The sequence below is a fragment of the Sapajus apella genome, unplaced genomic scaffold (genome assembly GCF_009761245.1).
Source record: "Sapajus apella isolate SASKATOON/1434 unplaced genomic scaffold, GSC_monkey_1.0 scaffold143, whole genome shotgun sequence".
NCBI lineage: Eukaryota > Metazoa > Chordata > Mammalia > Primates > Cebidae > Sapajus > Sapajus apella.
The window spans coordinates 2,053,783-2,075,866 of NW_022437083.1; the positions used below are offsets into that span (position 1 = coordinate 2,053,783).

Sequence of the window (22,084 nt, forward strand, 5' to 3'; positions counted from 1 at the left end):
CCTGACCTCGGAAGTGACCCTGACCTCGGGGGTGACCCTGACCTCGGAGGTGGCCTGACCTTGGGAGTGACCCTGACCTCGGGGGTGGCCCTGACCTCGGGAGTGACCCTGACCTCGGGGGTGGCCCGACCTCGGAGGTGACCCTGACCTCGGGAGTGACCCTGACCTCAGGGGTGGCCTGACCTCGGGTACCGAGGGCCCTGGGAATACATGAACGTCCATGTGTCTGCTGTGACCTCGCAGGGTCTCTTGGATCTCATCAGAGCATGGAAAAAGCGCACAGACGGTTCTGGCTCTAGAACCCGGGCCCTGCCCAAGCCTCCTTTTCTCATCTGTAAAATGGGGCCATGCAATGCCAACCTCAGGGAGCCTGTAAGCGTGGCTAAGATAATGCACATCGAGGGTGCTGTCTGGGGCAGCTGATGGAGGGCAATGCTGGCAGGCCTCGCCTGGCTTGAGTAGGCAGTGGGCAAGGGGGCTGAGGGCCAGACGGTGCTCTGGAGGGCCTAGGTCAGGCCCCGTCCTCCTGGCTTAGGCAGCTGAGCTAATCCTACCTCCAAACCACTTGAGAGCTTTCTGCCAAGAGTGGAATTCCACGGGCTTTGTAGGGGGTCTGCATATGGGCACACCCCCTCCGCTACCCCAGGCTGTTTCCTTTGAGGGAATAACTAAAACGCAGTCCACGGGGAGCGGACACCAATGCCGCTCACATCACGGCCTCCCGAAGCCCCACGCAGAGGGAAGGGTGCTCGGCTCCACTGGAATGTGCTTTGGAGGCTCTGGCTGGAACGTGGACTGGGCCTGCGTGCCTGGAGTGGAGCAGCTTTCTGAGGGGAACATTGCTTTCGCTCTCACTCTGATTGGGAGATGGCAGGGACAGGGACAGCGCGTGACACTGACGAATCCAGACACAGCCCATCACACACTGTTCTCTCCAAACCTGGAACCTCCCGGCTCCCTGTGGCCACAGAGTAAAGTTAAAACTCCTGCTCCAGCTGCCATTCAAGGGCTCCCTCTGTGGGTGACTTCACCCCAGCTTTTCCGGCTTACATCCCCTTAACCTGTGAGCTCTGGGCTGCAGTCAAGTGTTACCCAGAGGACACTCAGTTCACCTTCCCCTCTTTCTTCTCCAGCCTTGCGAGCTCTGGGCTGCAGTCAAGTGTTACCCAGCAGACACTCAGTGCACCTTCCCCCTCTTCCTTCTCCAGTAAGGCCAGCTCAGGGTCACCCTCCTCCGTCCCAGCGTCTAGCTGCAGCCTTAATGGAGGGTGGACTCCTCTGTGAGCTCAGAGCACTGGGGCCCTCTCTGAAGTCCTCTCCACATCCCACGTTCCAATGACTCCCATTCCTCCCCCGGGATTCTCCACAGACAGAGCCTCTGGTTTTGTTTGTTTGTTTGTTTTTTGAGACAGAGTCTCACTCTGTCGCCCAGGCTGTAGTGCAGTCGCACGATCTCGGCTCACTGCAACCTCCGCCTCCTGGGTTCAAGCAATTCTCCTGCCTCAGTCTCCCGAGTAGCTGGGACTACAGGCGCGCGCCACCATGCCCAGCTAATTGTTGTACTTTTGGTAGAGATGGCGTTTTACCATGTTGGGCAGGCTGGTCTTGAACACGTGACCTCAAGTGACTCACCCGCCTCAGCCTCCCAAAGTGCTGGGATTCCGGGCGTGAGCGGCCGAGCCCAGCCGAGGCTGTTTTGATTCCCTGTGTCACAGGGCTTAGAAAGTCCCATCAGGCTGAACATCAGCTTCCTATCGAGGGCAGCTCTAGCTGGGGCCGTGGAGGTGCCCAATACTCAGAATAGACCAGGGGCAGCTTAGCAGTGTCCCCTGGAGCCAGGAAAGGGCCTGAAGAATCCTCAGTCTAGCCCCGAGGAGAGCCCCTCTGCCGCCTCCCCAGCAATGAGACAGGTTTATACAAGACTAGACTTGAGGCGGTGCATTCTCCCAGAGCCTGACGGACCCATTGCTGCATACCAGGGACTGCACCGTCCTCAAGGAACGCAGAGGCAATCCCACCCTGAGGTGCAGGCGGCAGGGAAGACTGGGCTAGAACACAGGCAGCAAACTGGGAGTCCTGGGCTTGGCTGCCTCTCTCGCCACTGGCCTGGCTTCCCAGGAAAACCCTCGGGAAGCCTCCTGGAATGTTACTTAGACTCTGATGCCATTTACTGTCTGGCTTGGGGACAAGGCAACCCCCAGGTCAGTCTGCCTTCCTCTCGTGGAGCTGCAGTTCCCACCTCCTGAGTTTCAAGAACTGTTCACTGGTTTATAAAATGGGCTGTGGGGGACAAGTCCCCATTTCCAGCAGCCAGTTTGGCTCTGTAGATTTGGAGCTCCACCAAAGGGAGAGGGCTGATAATATGATATAATTCACCACTGCCCTAAAGAACAGGACCCCACTGGGCAGTGGTGAGCTCCCTGCCACTGCAGTAAGGTGGAGGCTGCATGTGTCCCCAGTGAGGGTGCCGGACAGGGGCTGGCCGGGAGGTCAGCTAGGATGACAGTGGGAGGTCAGCTGGACCAGGCCTTCCCTCCCGATCCTGAGGTTCCAGGGTCCAGGGTTCTCAGGCTCCTCCCAGCCTTCCTTTCTGGAGACAGAGCTGGAGCGGCACCCTCCACGGCTTCTGACAGGACATTACTGGCCTCAGGCCACAGACTCGGTGCTGCCCTCTGACGTCTGCTCTGAAGAGGCAGCAATGGTAGCCAATGGATGGGCACCTGGCTCGGCAGCGGGTGGGGTGGGGTGGGCTCGGGGGGAGGTACCTACACACGGTGGAGGAGGGCCCAGGCCGGGGGCTGCCTCGCAGAGTCCCCAGCACAGAAGAGAATTCGTACCAATGCTCCGTCTCCCGTCCGCGTCCTCGGCGGCCCGGCTCCCGCGTTGGCAGCCCCCTTGGCTGGCGGCCTGGTCAGGGCTGACTGCAGCTGAAAAAGCAAACCTCACACTTCACACTCTGCTCAGCAATTGTGCAGCCCAAAGGAAGCACTCTGGTGCCACTGTGCGTGTGGTGACCTATCTTGGTGGTGCGTCCTTTTAGCTCACTTTAGGGTCACTCATGGAACGGCTCCCCTTTAGAAACCGCTCTGGAATGGAGAGGGTTTACCTGACCGTCTGGCCCCCTCCCTAGCTGCACTGTAGAAGCAGCCCAAGGGCTCACTAACAGCTTAATAGGTAATAATGCTTCACTCATCATCTGTCTCCTGGAGTTCCAACCACAGCCTAGGAGGCAGGGCATAAAACACAATGGATTTCAGGTTACAGATGAATAGATGAGGCCAGAGACACCGTGAAGCCCACTGGAGGCCCACAGCATTGGATTTAAAATGAAGCACAGCCGGGCGTGGTGGCTCACGCCTGTAATCCAAGCACTTTGGAGGCCACGGCAGGCGGATCACCTGAGGTTGGGAGTTCAAGACCAGCCTGACAAACACGGTGAAATCCTGTCTTTAAAAAAATAAATAAAATAAAATGAAGCACCACCACACACTGTGTGATCTGAGAAAGCCTCTTAACTTTCCAACTTCAGCCCTTCCAGCTACACATGGAGAAGCTGGGAAGGCTCCCTCTTGCCCGTGCTGGGAGTCCCAGGGCCCCTCACTTCCCGCTCCAGCTCCTGGATGCGACTGGTCAGCTGCTTCACTCTGGTTTTTGCACCCTCTGATTCTGCCATCAACACCCGGTTCTTTTTTGATAGCTCCACAATTTTGGTGGCGACCACGTCTCCAGCTATACCAGCTGTCCCTAAAAAGAAGGGAATGGTGAGATCAATTAAAACATCAAACTCACACCCCACCACGGACAACACCAGGGTCTTGAGATCTAAAGCTGCTTGGCATGGATGCTCATAAAGGGCACTGGCTTAGGAGGGGCACCATACACTGAGCAGCCCTGGGCCCCAACTCCCATGAGTAGAAATGCAGCCGCTCAGAGGTTCAGCATGTTCTAGCAAAATTATAAAAGCAGAAAGCAGAGTTTTCCTTCTGTGAGACTCAGGTTTATCAGTCCAGTGCTTCATGCCATCCTCAGTGACAGGGTCATGTCCACATCCCTGTAACTCTGCTGTGCCCTCTGATGTGTAGGGTGCAGTCCCCTTGGCCCTTCTATGGCTCTGGACTCAGCCACGTGGCTTGCTTTGGCCAAAGGCATGTTACCAGATAAGGTGCAGACAAGGCAGAGGCGTGAAAAGCACTCACGCAGTTAAACTCGCCGGCTTGCGTGTGCCCGCCCCAGGAAGAGCATATCTGGCTGCTGGTCTCAAGAATCAGGAGCGTAATGCAAGGAACCAACCCAGCCAGCCTGGCCCCGATCGGTGTTCAGGCTAAATAAGCGCTTACTGCTGCCGAGACTGCGTGGTTGTTTCTTCAGAGTTTGGTGGTAACACGTACCCAACACAAAGGCATACATTCATTTAGCAAATATTTGTTTTCTATCAAGTGCTGGGTCCTCTTGGTATTACGGAGTTCACAGTGGATAAAAAAGACTCATGGAGTTTACATTCAAGTAGGGAAGACAGATGGTTTAAAACCTCAAAGAAATAACTACATATTCTAATACATAGGAGTAAGTGTTGGGAAATATAGGGGAGCTGGGCAAGGGGTAAGAATGAGGGAGGTGACGCTATTTTAGATGGACTGGCCGGGAACGGCTCTCTGAGGAGGTGAGGTGTGAACAGACACCTGAATGAATGAAGTGAGGGCTCAAACCAGGAAGAGTGTTCTCACCTAGGAAGGATATTCTAAGCAGAGGAGATGCAGGTACAAAGGTCTGCAGGTGGGAACGTGCTTAGAGTATGTGAGGACCATCAAGGACCCCAGCGTAGAGGGAAGGCTCCCTGCAGTGGGTGAGGGAGGGAGGGAGGCTGGAGGGTGTGGACGGGGGAAGCTGCATGGGCAGGAGCTGTGCAGAGGGCGGGCGCTGGGAGCCAGCCCAGCGTGGTCACTGCCCAGCTGTGGCCCTGACAGCCCCTCACCCTCTCTGGAGTACAGCTCCATCGGTGTGATGGCAGATGTGGTCAGATGGTCGGCAGGCTTTCTGAATGCTTCTGACACGGTAGCAGGGAGTAACTGGCAGGCCTGTTTTCAGTCCTGCTTTTAACATGGCCATCACATGCCTCAGAACAAGATGACGGGTGACAACTAGTGGCAAACAGGCACTCGATGGCTTTCAAATCACCTCCTGCCAGCCTGGCCAAGGCAGCGAGGGGGCAACCAGGAGCAGCTGCCCTTGGAATCTCATGTCTGCGTCTGCTGAGGAGGATAAGGACACCCCAAGAGAAAAGGCTCAGAGCCGGCCTGGAGGCCTGGAGCATCTTGACGGCACACTTGGCTCTTTAACAGGCTGTACGTCGGGGTGGTGATAATACAGGATCACTGTGAAAATCATCAACTCCAGCAGTTAAAAAAACTGCAATTTCAGCAGAGGTCTGGTTCCGGTTAAGATGGAGTGAGCACATTCTACCCTATCTCCTTCGCTGAATACAACCAAAAGCCTGGATAGGGTGTGGAAGCGGCGCCCTGAGCGTTCTGGAAGTGAACGGTGGCAAGCGTTCTGGGGAAGGAAAGCAGACGAGAAGCACAAAGGGTCTGGTGGCACGTTCCCTCCCAGGATTCAGATCAGCACAAATCCTGAACTGGCCATCAGAAAGAGGGCCAAGAGAATGCCTTTCGAGTGCAGACAGCACGAAGTGGGGCTCGGACAGAATGGAAAGAATCCTCTGGGTTTCTTTTTTTTTTAAATTATTTACCAACCCTGTCTCCAGGCAAGCTCTGCTCTTGAAGCTGCAGCCCCTGATCAATGGGGGCAGAATTGACGGAAGCACAGAAATGCTGAGTATCTGGCTAAAGAGAATAGTCCTGCCTTCGGGTTTGTTAAAACATGTATAACAGTTGAAAGCAAAAAGCACAGCACTGACTGCTAGGGTTTTCAATATATATACGGATGTAATACTGACACATCCTGCAATATATAGGGAGAGGTCAAGGGACCCGGATGGTGGCAAAGTTTCTAGATTCCATTTGAAGTAGTAAAATGTTAGTTCTATGTAGACTATGAAAAGGTAAGTAAGTATCATTAGAACAATCACTAGAAAAAAGTGCAAAAAAAAATAGTAAACAAACAAAAGCCAAAAGCAATCACTAAAAATCCGGCCAAAGGGAACCAGTCTGTCAGCTGTCAACAGCCTGTCACTTGCGGCACGGTTTGAAAACACAAATGGGCTTGTCAGATTTTCTCTCCGAAATGTGAAAATGGAAATCAGAAATGGTGACTTCAGAGTGACGCCTGGACTTCAGTGGTTTTCAGGGACACTTAGGGCTGGCAGTCAGAAGAGGCCATGACCAAGTCTGTGTGTTAGCAAAGACTGGAAGAGACAGTGAGCAAGGCAGGGGGCTGAGGGAGGGACCCCAGGTCTGCTGCCCGGGCCCGCTGGGTGGAGAGGCATCTCCTGCACCGCTGGAGCCCAGCAGCTTCTCTACGCCTGGCAAACGGGCACGCGGCCCCCTCCACAGCTGGGTCCTCAGCCAGGTCCTCACAGTACAAAGACTTGTCTTCAAGGTTTGTGTTTTTTGTTTCAGACAGAAAAGGCCCAAGAATGGAGGGAGGTGCACTAGGCCCATGGGTCTTTAGGATGCCAAATTCCCCGGGCTTTGTGACTCAGCGCTGACTGACCAGAGTTCTGGTCCCACCCTCAAAAGCATTTACTCTCAAAGACAGGGAGGGACACTCTTGTGGGTGCAGAGTCAGCCCTGCTGCCCTCTGTGACTGGTGACATCTACAGTACTTTCTGATTTGTGAGCCACCTGGGAATTGCTCAATGGGTGTATACAGAGCAGATGACAGTCAGGTCCAAAGTCTCCACTCCATCTGCAGGGCCAAAGTCAAACTCATAACCACAGAGCCGATGTCCAGCTCACACCCACAGATCAGAGGTCACTCCCAGACCTGCAAGGCCAAGGTCCTCACCAGACTCATGGGGCCTAGGTCTCCACCAACGCAGCTAAGGTCTACGCAGACGTACAGGGCAAGGCCCAGCCCGGCCCCCACTGGTGGCTGGTCCCAGGATGTCCTCCCTGAGCAGTGGCCTCCCTGTCTCAGTCTACCTTTCTGGAGCAGCAACAGCAGCTGCTGTAAAGTTAACGCCCGTCTCCACTGGAGCTTTTTTTTTCTTTGAGACAGGATCCCACTCTGTTGCCCAGAGTTCAGTGCAGTGGGTGACCACAGCTCACCACAGGCTGCTGGGCTTTTTCATGTTCACGCCATAACATCTGAGCCAGCGCACCAAAGAGGACCGCACCCCGCCAGCCCTTGAACGTAATGCAAGCATGATGGCGGGTCCCTGCCACGAGGCCCAGCTGGGTCACCAGCATTGCCTAGGAGGCTGGCCTGCTGGCCCACGTTTTAACCCTTCATTGCCCCCCGTGCTCCCATTTTCTGGTGGGCTGGCCTCCCTGGGCCTGCTCTTTTCCTCTACCCTCTCCCTCACTTCCAGGACTCAGATGGACAAGCTTGACCACACTCGTGGGCACCTGCCCTCCGAACGTGCTGTCTGCCCCGTCTGAAGTCCCCGGACTGCAGGGCAAGGCCTGTCACAACAGTGTGGAGCTACCTGTGAAGGCAAGTCTGTCCTCTTCTATTTTCTTTCTGAGGTGTTTGATTTCAAAGTCCCTTTCCTTCAGCAGCTTACACAATCGCCCGTTCTCGTCCACTGTTTCCCTGAGCTCGTTTCGAAGGTGTTCAATCTCATCTTCAAGCACCCTACAAGGCAAAGGCAGAATTAATGCTCCTTCAAGGCAAAGACCCTGGTGGGCAGGGGTCAGGCCTCCAGTGCCCAGGTGGACACACAGACATGCAGATGCAGATACACACACGTGAAAGAAGGAAGGTTTGAATGCCGTGTTCATTAGCTGGCTTCAATAGGGAGTTATAAAAAACCCCCAATTAGAATTCATACTTCTTTTAAGCATCCATGGAGCATGCATAAAATATATCACAGGGCTGGGTGTGGTGGCTCACACCTCTAATCCCAGCACTTTGGGAGGCCAAGGCAGGAGTCTGTGACTAGCCTAGGCAACAAAGAGAGACCCTGTCTCTAAAAATGAAAGGAAAAATTAGCCAGGCCTGGTGGTGTACACCTGTGATCCCAGTGACTCCAGAAGCTGAGATGGGAGGATTGCTTGAGCCCAAGAGCTTGAGGCTGCAGTGAGCTGTCATCCTGCACTCCAGCCTGAGTGACAGTGCAAGACCCTGTCTCTTAAAAAAAAAAAGAAAAAGTATTATAAGCTATAAAGGCAATCTTAGCAAATTCCAAATAATAACATTATATAGACTTTCTTCTCTAATGGCAAGTGACTGTATTAGAAATAGATAATAAAAAATAGAAATAAAACAAGAGGCTGGGCGCGGTGGCTCACGCCTGTATTCCCAGCACTTTGGGAGGTTGAGGCAGGCAGATCACGAGGTCAAGAGATGGAGACCAACCTGGCCAACATGGTGAAACCCCATCTCTACTAGAAATACAAAAATTAGCTGGGCGTGGTGGCGCGCATCTTGGGAAGCTAAGGCAGGAGAACAGCTTGAACTCTGGAGGCAGAGATTGCAGTGAGGTGAGATCGTGCCACTGCACTCCAGCCTGGCGACAGAGCAAGGCTCCATTAAAAAGGGAAGGAAGGAAGGAGGGAAAGAGTGAAGGAGGGAAGGAGGGACGGAGGGAAGGAGGGAGGGAGGGAGCGAGGGAAGGAAGGAAGAAAGGAGGGAAGGAGTGAAGGAAGGATAGAAGGAGGGAAGGAGGAAGGAAGGAGGGAAGGAGGGAGGGAGGGAGGGAGAGAAGGGGGGAGGGAGGGAGGGAAGGAAGAAAGGAGGGAAGGAGTGAAGGAGTGAAGGAAGGATAGAAGGAGGGAAGGAGGGAAGGAGGGAGGGAGGGAGGGAGAGAAGGAGGGGGGAGGGAGGGAGAGAAGGAGGGGGGAGGGAGGGAGGGAGGGAGAGAAGGAGGGGGGAGGGGGGAGAGAAGGAAGAAAGGAGGGAAGGAGTGAAGGAGTGAAGGAAGGATAGAAAGAGGGAAGGAGGGAGGGAGGGAGGGAGGGAGGGAGGGAGAGAGGGAAGGAAGGAAGGAAGGAAAGAATGACCTATATGACCTCCACTCATATTCAGTGAACCAAACCAAGTCATGAAGCTAAGCCTACTCAACAGATAAAAATCCAAGGCCCTACCCAATACTGGTATCATACTCAAAGTTCCAGACTTCAAGATAGTCTCTTCATTAGAACCAGTTGTTCAATCCTTGATCCAGATACCTATGCACATACACACACACACACACACACACATACCCACACACATGCACACATACCCACACACACACACATACCCGCACACACACACACACACACACCCGCACACACACACACCCGCACACACACACACCCGCGCGCACGCGCGCACACACACACGCACACATACTCACACACACGCACATACCCACACACATCCACACACCCACACACACATGCACATACCCACACACATACACATACCCCCCCACACACACACCCGCGCACACACACACACACACACACAATCTGCATTCTAAAAACCCGACATATTAGTACCTTGATAGTCAAAAGTCCAAGAAACCACAGTAAGTGTTTCCATTTGGAAAAGAGAGTTACTTAATTCCTGTTCACGGCAATTCTGAAATCCTGCGAGGTTTCAGAAGGAGGGAGGGAGGGAGGGAACTAACCAACCCAAAACTCATCATATGTTTGAAGCTAGAAAAATACTCTATATTCCTAAATTATTTATGGGTTAAGGAATCATAATGTGTCTATAAAGCATTTAGAATGGGCCAGGCGTGGTGGCTCAAGCCTGTAATCCCAGCACTTTGGGAGGCCGAGGCGGGTGGATCATGAGGTCAAGAGATCGAGACCATCCTGGTCAACATGGTGAAACCCCGTCTCTACTAAAAATACAAAACATTAGCTGGGCATGGTGGCGCGTGCCTGTAGTCTCAGCTACTCGGGAGGCTGAGGCAGGAAAATTGTCTGAACCCAGGAGGCGGAGGTTGCGGTGAGCTGAGATCGGGCCATTGCACTCCAGCCTGGGTGACAAGAGTGAAACTCTGTCTCAAAAAAAAAAAAAAAAAAAGCATTTAGAATGAATTGACTACAGAGGCTGTATCAGAACTTGGTAAATGCAGGTATGATTAAGGCTCAAAGCTTCCTTCTGTCACTTCAGCTGCACTTTACAAGTTTTGCTATAGCTCCTGCGTACACACACACACACCCCTGAGAGACTTCAAACTTGCACTTACCTCTTCTCAAAGCTGTTTTTCGAGTGTGGCTCCCCGGCATGGAGAAGGCTGAGACCACCTGGGACCTCCAAGGGCTCCTCCTGGCCGTCGGCTCTGCTTTCGGGGCTCAGTTCCTTCTCCCTCTTTCTCTCCATCTGCTTCTGTAACCGTTTGCGCTGCATCTCCTGCATCGCCTGGAACTGGAGCCGCAAAGTGTCCTGCGAGCTTTCATCTGCCGCCATCCTGCCCTGGGCGTCAGGAAAGAAGTCTGAGCCGAAGCAGGCTCCACACCGAGACTCCGCACACAGCGCGCCCGTCTGCAGCCCAGCCCTGGAGGTCGCTGCTCCGCGCTGCGTGTATGTCCACGCGGAAGCTTGGAAGCCCACCCTCACCTCACATCACTAGAAAGCCGAGGCAGAACTGAGCGGCCTCCCCATTCCCGAACACGCCACCAGACGGCCCACGGCCTCAGGACAGCCTCCGTCACTCACACTCAACACTCGACGCGTGCTGGCCCTAAATCAATGGCTCCCAAAGCCGGCTGAACATTCAAGTCCCCCAGGAACTCCCAAATAGCAATGCCTGCGACCATTTCCTGAGGAACGAAATCTCAATTTCCAGGAATGGCACTTGGCCACTTCTTTTTCTTTTTAAATTCAGGTATAACTCACGTACAGTAAAGTACACAAATTCTGGCCACATGGCTCAATCAATCTTTCCACAGACGCACACCTCTGTGGTACACGCAGATCAAGGTACAGGGCATTTCCAGCCCCTCAGCAGGCTACTCTGCGCCTCCTCCAGGGAATCCCCCCAGGGTAACTGTTATTCTCACCGCTACCACTGAAGATGAGTTTTGTCTGGTTTCTCTTTAGTCAATCTATCAAACAACAATCTATGTACAGTAAAAGACAGCAGGCCAGGTGCAGCGGCTCATGCCTATAATCACAGCATTTTGGGAGGCCAAGGCAAACAGACTGCTTGAGCCCAGGAGTTTGAGGCCAGCCTGGGGAACATGGTGAAACCCCATCCCTACAAAAAACTGGCTGTGGTGGTACAAATCTGTAGTCCCAGCTACGCAGCAGGCTGGGGTGGCAAGATCACTTGAGCCCAGAAAGTGGAGGCTGCAATGAGCCGCGATTGTGCCACTGCATTCCAGTCTGAGTAACAGTGAGACCCTGTCTCCAAAGAAAAAACAGAAAAGCAAAAAACACCAATTTTATGTGGACAAATGAGTTTTGACAAATATGTTCACCGTGTCAACCACCTCCACCATCATAAAAGAACATTTCCATCACGCCAGAACCCTCCCTGCTGCCCTTCTGCAGTCCATTTCCCTGCCAGTCCCAACCCCGGGCAAACTCAGGTCTGCTTTTGTTCACCACAGTTTTGCCTTTTCTGGAATTTCCTATGACTAGACTCATACAGTCGTTAGGCTTTTGTGTCTGGCTTTCTTACTCAGTGTGATCTTTTTGAGATTCATCCATATCACTGCATGCATGATAAGCTCATTCCTTTTTCTTACTGACTGATACACATTGTTTAGATAAACAACAATTTGATTATATATTCGGCTGTTGTTGGACGTCTGAACTGTTTCCAGTTTTGGCTATTATGAATAAAGCCGCTGCCGGGCATGGTGGCTCAGGCCTGTCATCCCAGCACTTTGGGAGGCCGAGGTGGGCAGATCGCCTGAGGTCAGGAGTTTGAGACCAGCCTGACCAACATGGGGAAACCCTGTCTCTACTAAAAAAATACAAAATCAGCCAGGCGTCTCACTCCGTCACCTAGGCTGGAGTGCAGTGGCACGATCTTGGCTCACTGCAACCTCTAGCTCCCTGGTTCAAGCAATTCCCCTGCCTCAGCCTCCCCAGTAGCTGGGATTGCAGGTGCCTGCCACCACACCTGGCTAATTTTTTTGTATTTTTGGTAGAGTTGGGGTTTCACCATGTTGGCCAGACTGGTCTCGAACTCCTGACCTCAGGCAATCCGGCCGCCTCAGCCTCCCAAAGTGCTGGGATTACAGGCGTGGGCCACTGTGCCCGGCTATGAATATATGTTTTTATTTCTCTTGGGTATATACCTAGAAGTAAAAATTCTGGCTTATACGGTATATTTATGTTTTACTTCAAAAGAAACTGCTGAACTGTTGGCCAGAGTGGCTGCACCGTGTTACCTTCCCCAGCAATGTCTGGGGTCCCAGGTGCCCCATCCTTGTCTGCATTTAATGTGGTCAGCCTAAATTTTAGTCTTTCCCATTGGTTATGTAAAATGGTATCTCAGCTGGGGGTGGTGGCACATGCCTGTAATTCCAGAACTTTGGAGGCTGAGGTGGGCGGATCACCTGAGGTCAGGAATTCAAGACCAGCCTGGCCAACATGGCAAAACCCCATCTCTACTAAAAATACAAAAATTAGCCAGGCGTGGTGGCACATGCCTGTAATCCCAGCTACTCAAGAGGCTGAGGGAGGAGAATGGCTTGAACCTGTAAGGCAGAGGTTGCAGTGGGCTGAGATCGCACCATTGCACTCAGCTGGGCAACACAGCAAGACTCTCAAAAAAAAAATCGGTAAATACATAAATTAATTCAGATAAAACAAAAATAAAATGCTATCTCAATGTGGTTTTAACTTGCATCTCTGCTGACTAGTTACCTTTCTTTATTTTTATTTGTATTTTTGAGACGGAGTCTCACTCTGTCATCCAGGCTGGAGTGCAATGGCACGATCTCGGCTCACTGCAACCTCCACCTCCTGAGTTCAAGCAATTCTCCTGCCTCAGCCTCCTGAGTAGCTGGGATTACAGGTACAAGCCACCACACTAAGCTATTTTTTTTTTTTAGTAGAGACAGGGTTTCACTGTGTTAGCCAGGATGGTCTTGATCTCCTGACCTCGTGATCCACCCGCCTTGCCTGACTAGTTACCTTGCATGTGCTTGCTGGCCATGTGTCTATATTCTTTTGTGACATGACCACTTGCATTTTTTTACCCATTTTTAAATTGTATTGTCTGTTTTATAACTGGGTGGTCAGTTTCTTATACATTCTTGATGTTTTGTCTCTTTGAACTTCACATAAATGAAATAATAGGGCACAGACACTGGAATTACTAAATGTTCCCCTCATGATTTTAAAGTGTAGCCAGTGGTGATGTCCCTGCCTCAAACCAACCTCAAGCCTGACACCATCTACCTATCATGCAATTAACCATAAATCTTGTGTATTCTCCATAAACGTCCTGAAATCTGCCCCCACATCCCCATTCCCACCGACATCAGGCTCATAACCACGAAGGGGCATCTGCACCTGCTGTTACCTCTGCCAGGAATGTCCCTTCCCCAGACATCCACCTTACCGGCTTCCTCTCAAATGTCCCCTTACCACAGAGGTCTCCCCACATCCTACCGTAGAAAGCATCCCGCCCTCACTCCCCATTCAAATGTCACCTTACCACAGAGGTCTCCCCACATCCTACTGTAGAAAGCATCCTGCCCTCACTCCCCTTGCCTTTGCCCCGTGTCATCTTCCTCCTCCGGGGCACTTAGGTCACCTGACACGTTGTATTCTGATTTACTTGTCCACCGCCTCTCCCCCTCTGCACCAGCTTCACAATGGCAGGCACTGTGTGCTGTTCCCTGCTGTATCCTCACACCTACAGCAGGGCCTGGGATGCTGCAGGCATGGAATGAATACTTGGTGAGCGAATGACTGCCGTTTGCTGAGGGACTACTTTCTCTAAAGCACAGCTCTGAGCCTGATAGGCTCCTGTGCAAAAAGCCCCAGCCACAAAGCCAAGTCCAACAGCATAAGCGTTTAGGACCTGGCCTCAGCATCTCCTGCTGGCCTGTTTTCCCTCTCCTGATGCCAGTTCTAGCTGGTTGTGTTGACTTGCTCCTCTGCTCCTACACCTCCTTCTCCTCCAAGGCTTCAATCTTGCTGGTCCTCCCACAGCCAGCATGAACACCATGGTCCTTGTCTGACCCTCCAGCCTCAGCTGCTGAATCTGCACCTTCTCAATATTCATATCTCCACCTCGCCCACAGCGCTGGTCCCAGAGCCTGGACTCAGTTACTCTTAAACTTGCTTCAATACCAGATTCCCAGGATACAACCTAAAAATGCTGATAACCAGGCCCCACCCCTAGAGAATCTGATTTAAGTCGGTCTGGAGTGGAGACCAGGAGTGGGGCGGTTTATGTGCTGCCCAGGTGGTTTTAATGTGCTGTGGGCCAAGCCCAGGGTCTGGCAAAGGTCAAGCACAAGCAGGAGCTGGTGTTTTGTTGAAATTCTTTACCAGGCAGCCCCGCACGGTAAGAGGAGCAGGAAAGAATTAACTCAGAAAACCTGTACCGTCCACACCTGCACATTCCTAAAAACAGGTTTGGCCTTTGACCCGTTCCGAGAGACTCTCTGAGCACTGCAGGCAGGCTTCCTGATGAGTGTTTTTCTTCACCTGGGAGCCTTGGGCCATTCCAGTCTATGCTAATTAACAATGTGATTCATTGCTGGGTGTGCGGTAGGCTGGAGGGGGCTGGAGATTGAGTGACTGAGGTCAACTATACCTGCATGACCATCTCCTAATAAAAACCCTGGACACCAAGACTCAGGGCAGCTTCCCTGGCTGGCAGTACTCCACGTAGGCTGCCACAAATGGTTTCCGGGAGAAGTAAGCACTGACAACAGGGTTCCACTGGTAAAGGACTGGAAGCTTGCACCTGTGTCTCCCGGACTCCGCCCTATGTGCCTCTTTGCTGCTTCTTTCATTGTAATAAACAATACATGTGAGTATAATGGCTGACCCGAAGGCCAAATCCTCTGTTAAAAGGTAAATGTTAGGCCAGTCATGATGGCCCCCACCTGTAATCCCAGCACTTTGGAAGGCCAAGGTGGGAGCATAGCTTGAGCCCAGGAGGTTGAGGCTACAGTGAGCTGTGATCCAGCTACTGCACGCCAGCCTGGGTAACAGTGAGACCCCGTCTCCAAAATAAAAACAGAAAAACTTTAAACAAACCAAATTTAACGGAATTTAATTGAGCAAAGAACGACTCACAAATCTAACAGCCCCCAGAACCAGAACTCCAGGCCTGCCACCTGGCCAGGTAAAATGCATGGACAGAGACAGTAAGTGATGTACAGAAAGCACACGTGAGGCGCAGAAACAGCTGGGCTGATTGCGCTGGCTGCCTGTGATTGGCTGAAACTCTGTGACTGCTACAAGAGGAGGTTACAGTCTGTTTAAATATCTAGTTTGGTTACATCTGGTCTCGAACTCCTGACCTCAAAGTGATCCGCCCACCTCAGCCTCCCGAAGTGCTGCGATTACAGGTGTGAGCCACTGTGCCCAGCCTGAGATTTATTCTAAGCCAAATATGAACGATCCTGGCCTGTGACTCAGCCCTCGAGAGATCCTAAGACCACGTACACAAGGTGGCAGGGGCACAGCTTGGTTTTACACATTTCAAGCAGACCTAAGACATCAAGCAAATACACTGAAGATATCTACTGGTTTGGTCAGAAAGGCAGAGCAATTCCAAGGTCAGGAGGGAGGAGCTTCCAGGCCACGGTAGATTTAAAATAAAATTATTCCAATTGGCAGCTGGTTGAAAGAGTTACTGTAACTAGAAAGGAACCTCTGGGTTAGGAGAGGAGAGACCAGAGTTTTATTGTGTGGTGGAAGCCTCCAGGCAGCAGGCTTCAGAGAGAATAGAGTGTAAGTGTTTCTTATCAGACTTAAGGTCTGCGTTGATGTTCAGTGTCTGTCACTTTTCCTGAATTCCAGAAGGGAGGAGGGCATAATGAGGCATGTCCAACCCCCGCTTCCCGTCAAGGCGCAAAACAGCCTTTCAGGTTAACTTGGGAGTGCTCTGGCTGAGAGGAAGTCCACTCAGATGGTTGGGGGCCTTTGAATGTTACGTGTGGTTACCACCAGCTTCTTTTTAAAGTTTACGGATCTGGCAATGCTGGGCCCACAGTCCCACATGGACAGCAGCTGCTGTGCAGGGTTCCTTTGCGGCACAATATGTTCTTTCCATTAAGCCACTGTCCCTGCCACTGCCAGATGCTGCAGCCAGCGCATCAGCTGCCCATTATCAATGCACATAAATGTCGTTGTTTCTCTTACACCTGCTGGATTCACTTCTATTTCCCATCAGCCACAGCACGTTTTGGGTTTGTGGCTCCTGCTTAGGAGTAAGCCCGGCAGCACCTCACAGGCTGGCTTCGGCCACTCCCCTCCCTGGGAAGCCTTCCTCCCAGGCCTCCCCATCCCAGCCCTTTACCTTCCCGCTAACACCCAGTTAGCCTCTAGGATTCCCCTCAGGAGACCCTGTGGACTCCCAGAATCCTTAGGGCGCCCCTTAATCACTAACTTAACCTCATTTATTATAATTATCTATCATTTTATTTACATTACTTCCCTTTGCAAAGAGACCTCTTAAGAGCAGAGGTCCTAATAATATCTTATTTGTTTGCTGATTCTCAGCATCTTGCCCAGAACAGGCCTTCAACTAACGTTTGGAGAACTGTCACTGAATGAATGAACACAGTAACTTGTAAAGAGCAGGTGCAGAGAATGTGATCAGCGTGGGGAACTATGATGGTTCAGAATGGCCAGAGGGCATGGCAGATTTGGGGAAGCACCAGAAAGCGTCTGATCTGCCCAGCGAAAGAGCCTGGACTTTATCCTGAGGCGTTGGGGATGTTCCGGGGGTGCACACAGGATCACCCCTGCCTTCCGCACAGCTGGAGGCAAAGGGCCCAGCGAGGGGCGTCTCTGGGAAGGTATGTGGGCCTAAATCAAAACTGCACCTGAGAGATGGAGAAGGGGGAAGAGGAACTGCTGCCCAACGGAAGGGACTGAAGGCAGGTGTGCAGAGGAGTGGGGAGCCTGGGCTGTGCTGAGTTTCAGTGACTGGGGAGACAGCAGACCCTGACAGAGGACGGGTTTTCCATGCTGCAGACGAGGTGGTGGACTTTGAGATGCTGGGTGGGCAGCTGGCTGGCTGAGATGCTGGCGAGGTCTGGGACTCAGAAGGGAAGTCTGAGCCTCAGGTAGTTGAGACCTAGAGTGTGGACAAAGGAGGATGAAGAGAAGATGCAGAGTGAGGAGGGGAGAGAGGGAAGGAGGAGGAGGAGGAGGAGGAGGAAGAGGAGGCAGCTGGAGCGTGTAACAGCCTGACAGGTTCATCTTGCCTGCTGTCCAGAAAACCAACACGCTGAAAACAGCAGGTTTTGCAGCAAAGAAAGAATTCAATTGGCCAGTCAAGTGAATGGAGGGAAGGTAATTCCCAAATCTCCCTCTGACTGCAGTGAGCCATGATTGCACCACTGCACTCCAGCCTGGGTGACAGAGCATGAACCTATCTCAAAAAAAAAAAAAAAAAAAAAAAAAAATCCTGCACCTCCAAGAATATTAGCAAATTGAATCCAATGATGTATTTGAATAATTATACGGCATGATCAAATAGGAGTTAAGTATGCAAGGCTGGTTTAACATTAGAAAATCAATTAATGTAACCTATCACATCAACAGGCTAAAGAAGAAAAGTCGCACGATTCACACGATCATATTAATAGACACAGAAAAAGCATTTGACCAAATCCAATGCTTGTTCATGATAAAAGCTCTAAGTAAACTAGGAAGAGAGGTGACTTCTTCAGTTTGATAAAGAACATCTACAAAAAACATACAGCTGCCATCACACTTGGCAGTGAGAAACTACACGCTTTCCCCTAAGACTGGGAACGTGGCAAGATGTCCCTTCTTTCCACTCTCACTTAACATCATACTAGAAGTTCTACCTGATGAAATAAGACAAGAAAAGGAAATAAAAAGATATATATTTTGGAAAGGAAGAAATAAAATCACCTTGGTTGCAGATGACTGACTGTCTATGTAGAAAATCTCAAAGAATCTATTAAAAAAAAAATCCTGGAACGAAGAAGTCATTGTAGCAAGATTGCCATAAGTAAGGGTAATATACAGAAGTCAAATGCTTTCCCACATACGAGCAATAAGCAATGGAAAACTGAAGTTAAGAATGTGAGATCATTTATATTAACGCAAAAATGGAGATACCTGGGTATAAATCTTACGAAATATGTGTAAGATCTATATTAGGAGAAATAGAAAACTCTGATAAAATCAAGAACTAAACAAATAGTTATCTCATGAACATGAATAGGAAGAATCAATATTGTTAAGATGTCAGTTCTTCCCAACTGGATCTACAGATTGAATGCAATTGCAATACAGAAATCCCAGCACCAGGATGGCGGTCACGGAAGCTGGAATCCACTAAGGAGTGTGTAACGACTCACCTGCCGGAAAAAAAAAAAAAAAAAAAAAAAAAAAAGAAGAAATCCCAGCAAATTACTGTATGGATACTGACAAAATGATTCTCAAGTTTATGTGGAGATGCAGAAGATCCAGAATATCCAACATAGTATTAAAGAAGAACAAAGGTGGAAAACTGACACCACCTGACCTTTAGACTCACTATAAAATGATAGTAATTAAGACTATCATTTAGTGTGGTGTTGGTGAAGAAACAGACAAATGAATCAATGAAACCAAATGAAGAACCCAGAAAGAGACCCATAGAAAGAGAGTCAACTGATCCTTGACAAAGAAACAAAGGCAATAGTGCTGGAACAATGGATATCCACATGTAAAAAAGTGAATCTAGACGCAGACCTTATGCCTGTCACAAATATTAACTCAAAATGGATTATATACCTAAATGTAACACAGGAGAAAATCTAGCTGACCTTGGGTTTGGCTATGAGTTTTCATATATAATACCAAAAGCATGCATGATACATGAAAGAAAAAAACTGATAAATTCAACCTCATTAAAATTATAAACTTCTACTCTGTGAAAGATACTGTTAAGAAAATAAAAAGAGGCTGGGCGCGGTGGCTCACGCCTGCAATCCCAGCACTTTGGGAGGCTGAGGTGGGTAGATCACCTGAGGTCAGGAGTTCAAGACCAGCCTGGCCAACATGGCGAAACCCCTTCTCTACTAAAAATACAAAAATTAGCTGGGCGTGGTGGCAGGCACCTGTAGTCCCAGATACTCAGAAGGCTGAGGCAGGAGAATAGCTTGAACCTGGAAGGTGGAGGTTGCAGTGAGCTGAGATCGCACCATTGCACTCCAGCCTGGATGACAAGAGTGAAACTCCATTGTCTGGGGGTGGGGGCAAAAGCTCTGAACAAATTCCTCAACAAAAAAGAAATATGGATGGTAAAGAGACACATGAAAAGATGTTCAGCATCACATACCCCTAGAAAATTGCAAATTAAAACAAAAATGAGATGTCATTACATGCCTATTAGAACGCCTAGAATCCAAAACATTGACAACATCAAATGACGGCAAGAATGTGAAGCAACAGGCATTTACATTTACTGCTGGTGGGAACGCAAGAGGGAAAAGCCACTTTGTGAGACAACTGGGTCATCTTTTCAAAGGTAAACACAGTCTTGCCATATGACCCAGTAATCATATTTACCCAAATAAGCTGAACACTATGTCCGCACAAAAACCTGCACATGAAATGTTCATAGTTTTTCTCATAATTATCAAAAATCAGAAAAAAAAAAGATGTACTTCAGCAGGTGAACAGATAACCCGGTACACTCATACCAGGGAATATTATTCAGTGATGAAAAGAAATGAGCTATGAAGCCATGAAAAGGCACGAAAGAAACCTAAATGTGTGTTGCTAAGTGAAGAAGCCAGTCTGAAAAGGCTACAAACTATGTAATTGCAAACTGTATCATCTGGAAAAGGCAAAATTACAGAGAAGTAAAAGGTATCGGTGGTTGTGAATACCTTCTAAATGAAAAATGTCAGTGGTTTCCAGGGGCTGGCGGGGAGGAGGAATGAACAGTAAAGCCTCAGGGATTTTTAGGGAAGTGAAAGTGTTCCGTGTACTTTAATGGTGGATACATAGCATTACACGTTTAGCAAAACTTGTAGACCTGTAGAACCTAAAGCAATGAATGCCGGCCAGGTGTGGTGACTCACAGCTGTGATGTCAGCACTCTAGGAAGCCAAGGTGGGAGGACCACTTGAGGCCAGGAGCTTGAGATCAGCCTGGTACCATGGCAACACCGCATCTCTACAAAAATTTTTTTTTAATTAGCCAGGCATGGTAGCATGTGCCTGTGTTCCCAGCTACTCAGGAGACTGAGCTGGGAGGACTGCTTGAGTCCAGGGGTTCCAGGCCGCAGTGAGCAATGATCACGCCACTGCACTCCAGCCTGGGTGACCAAATGAGACCCTGTCTCAAAACAACAACAACAAATGAACCTGAATGTAAACTATAAACTTTAGGTAGTAAGAACATATCAATATAGCTGTATCAATGATAACAAATGTACCACGCCAATGCCATGTGGAAGATGTTAACAACAGACAAAACGGGAATATGGAAGGTATAAAGGAACTGTTTTCTGTTCAATGCTTCCATAAATCTGCTTTAAGTCTATTAATTTTTTTTAAAAAGTAAAGGCTAGGCGGGGAACGGTAGCTCATGCCTGTAATCGCAGGACTTTGGGAGGCCCAGGTGGACGGATCACCTGAGGTCAGCAGTTCGAGACCAGCCTGGCCATCTCTACTGAAAATACAAAAATTAGCCAGGCGTGGTGGAGGGCGCCTGTAATCCTAGCTACTCGAGGGCCCGAGGCAGGAGAATCGCTTGAACCCGGGAGGCAGAGGTAGCAGTGAGCGGAGATCGCGCCACTGCACTCCAGCCTGGGCGATAGAGTGAGACTCCGTCTCAAAAAAAGAAAAAAGGAAGGCTGGAGCTGCATGGAAAGAACTCTTGGCCCAGGCAGGACTTGGAGCCAGGGAGCACAGGGAGTGGGAAGAGTGGCAGCCACGCAGGCTCCTGGGAGGAGGCAGGCTCCCAAGGGCTGCCGAGCGCACAGGTGACGGGACCGGTGGGGAAAGACAGGCGCCTGGCGCCATCGTCGGCCGCTTTCTTCCACGGCTTTCCTTCCTCTCTCCTTCTCTTTCTGCGTTTACTGTGTTCTTTTCGAGTGTTCTCAACAACAGGCTGGGGGCCTGGGGGTGTGGCGCCCCGAAGCCTGCCGGCACCTACGCAGGGACGGCTTTGGGATGGGGCCGCGGTGCGGATCTGGTTCCCGGGCCGGAGTCTGCGGCCCGAGCGGAGCCCCCTCCGGCGAGCCCTCAGTCTCGCGGGGGCAGAGGCAGCGCGCCCGGGCTCTCCCGGCTCCGGCCCGGCCCTTCCGCCCTCCGCGCACTTACCGCCGTCTCTCTGCACCTCTCCCGGCCGCGGCTAGGCCACTTCTTCCGGACGCCGGCACGCGCTGCCCCGGCAACCGTCACCAGGGAAACCAGCGTTGTCACTCGCGCGACGTCAGCGCGTCTACGTCAACGCGTCTTACGTCAACGCGTCTCTACGGGGGCCGAGGGGCGCCAAGCGTGGTGAAGGTGACAGAGGCGCCGACGGCGCGCGGGCCTGGGTCCCAGTGGGCAGCATCCCGAGCGCGCTGGACATTTTTACAAAGCGTTGCGGACCAAACGTTCTGCACGGAGATGTGCGTTCCGCTGTCCTGCTGGGGAGTTAAAAAGCGAACGATCGCACCACGAAACTGACGGGAGGTGTTCGGGCACCTCGGGAGGAAGGCCGCGCCCCGACGCCGAGTGAAGGAGGCGGGACGCAGTGCCGCGGAGTGGAGCCGTGAAGTCGTGCTTATCTCCAGCCGGGCACCCAAGCAAGACCGAAGCGGAAACCTTGACGGTGGTTCTGCTTGCGCGGTGGAACAGCA

At 51.1% G+C, this 22,084-nt stretch overlaps 1 protein-coding gene across 4 annotated transcripts in view; it reads right to left on the reverse strand.

Annotated features, from left to right (window-relative positions):
- Positions 1-21,665, reverse strand: part of CCDC13 (coiled-coil domain containing 13) — a 63,615-nt gene extending 41,950 nt beyond the window's left edge. For 3 of the 4 annotated variants that reach the window (XM_032264228.1, XM_032264227.1, XM_032264225.1), the window contains exons 1-5: positions 21,561-21,665; positions 10,307-10,533; positions 7,607-7,755; positions 3,602-3,744; positions 2,838-2,927 (exon numbers count right to left, since the gene is read on the reverse strand). In XM_032264228.1, the coding sequence (XP_032120119.1) occupies positions 2,838-2,927; positions 3,602-3,744; positions 7,607-7,755; positions 10,307-10,527 (603 nt within the window). In that variant the 5' untranslated portion in view covers positions 10,528-10,533; positions 21,561-21,665. Of the gene's footprint in view, positions 1-2,837; positions 2,928-3,601; positions 3,745-7,606; positions 7,756-10,306; positions 10,534-10,776; positions 10,925-21,560 lie in introns of those variants that run through there. The other variant, XM_032264226.1, reaches the window with a different exon arrangement.
- Positions 21,666-22,084: the final 419 nt, after the last annotated feature.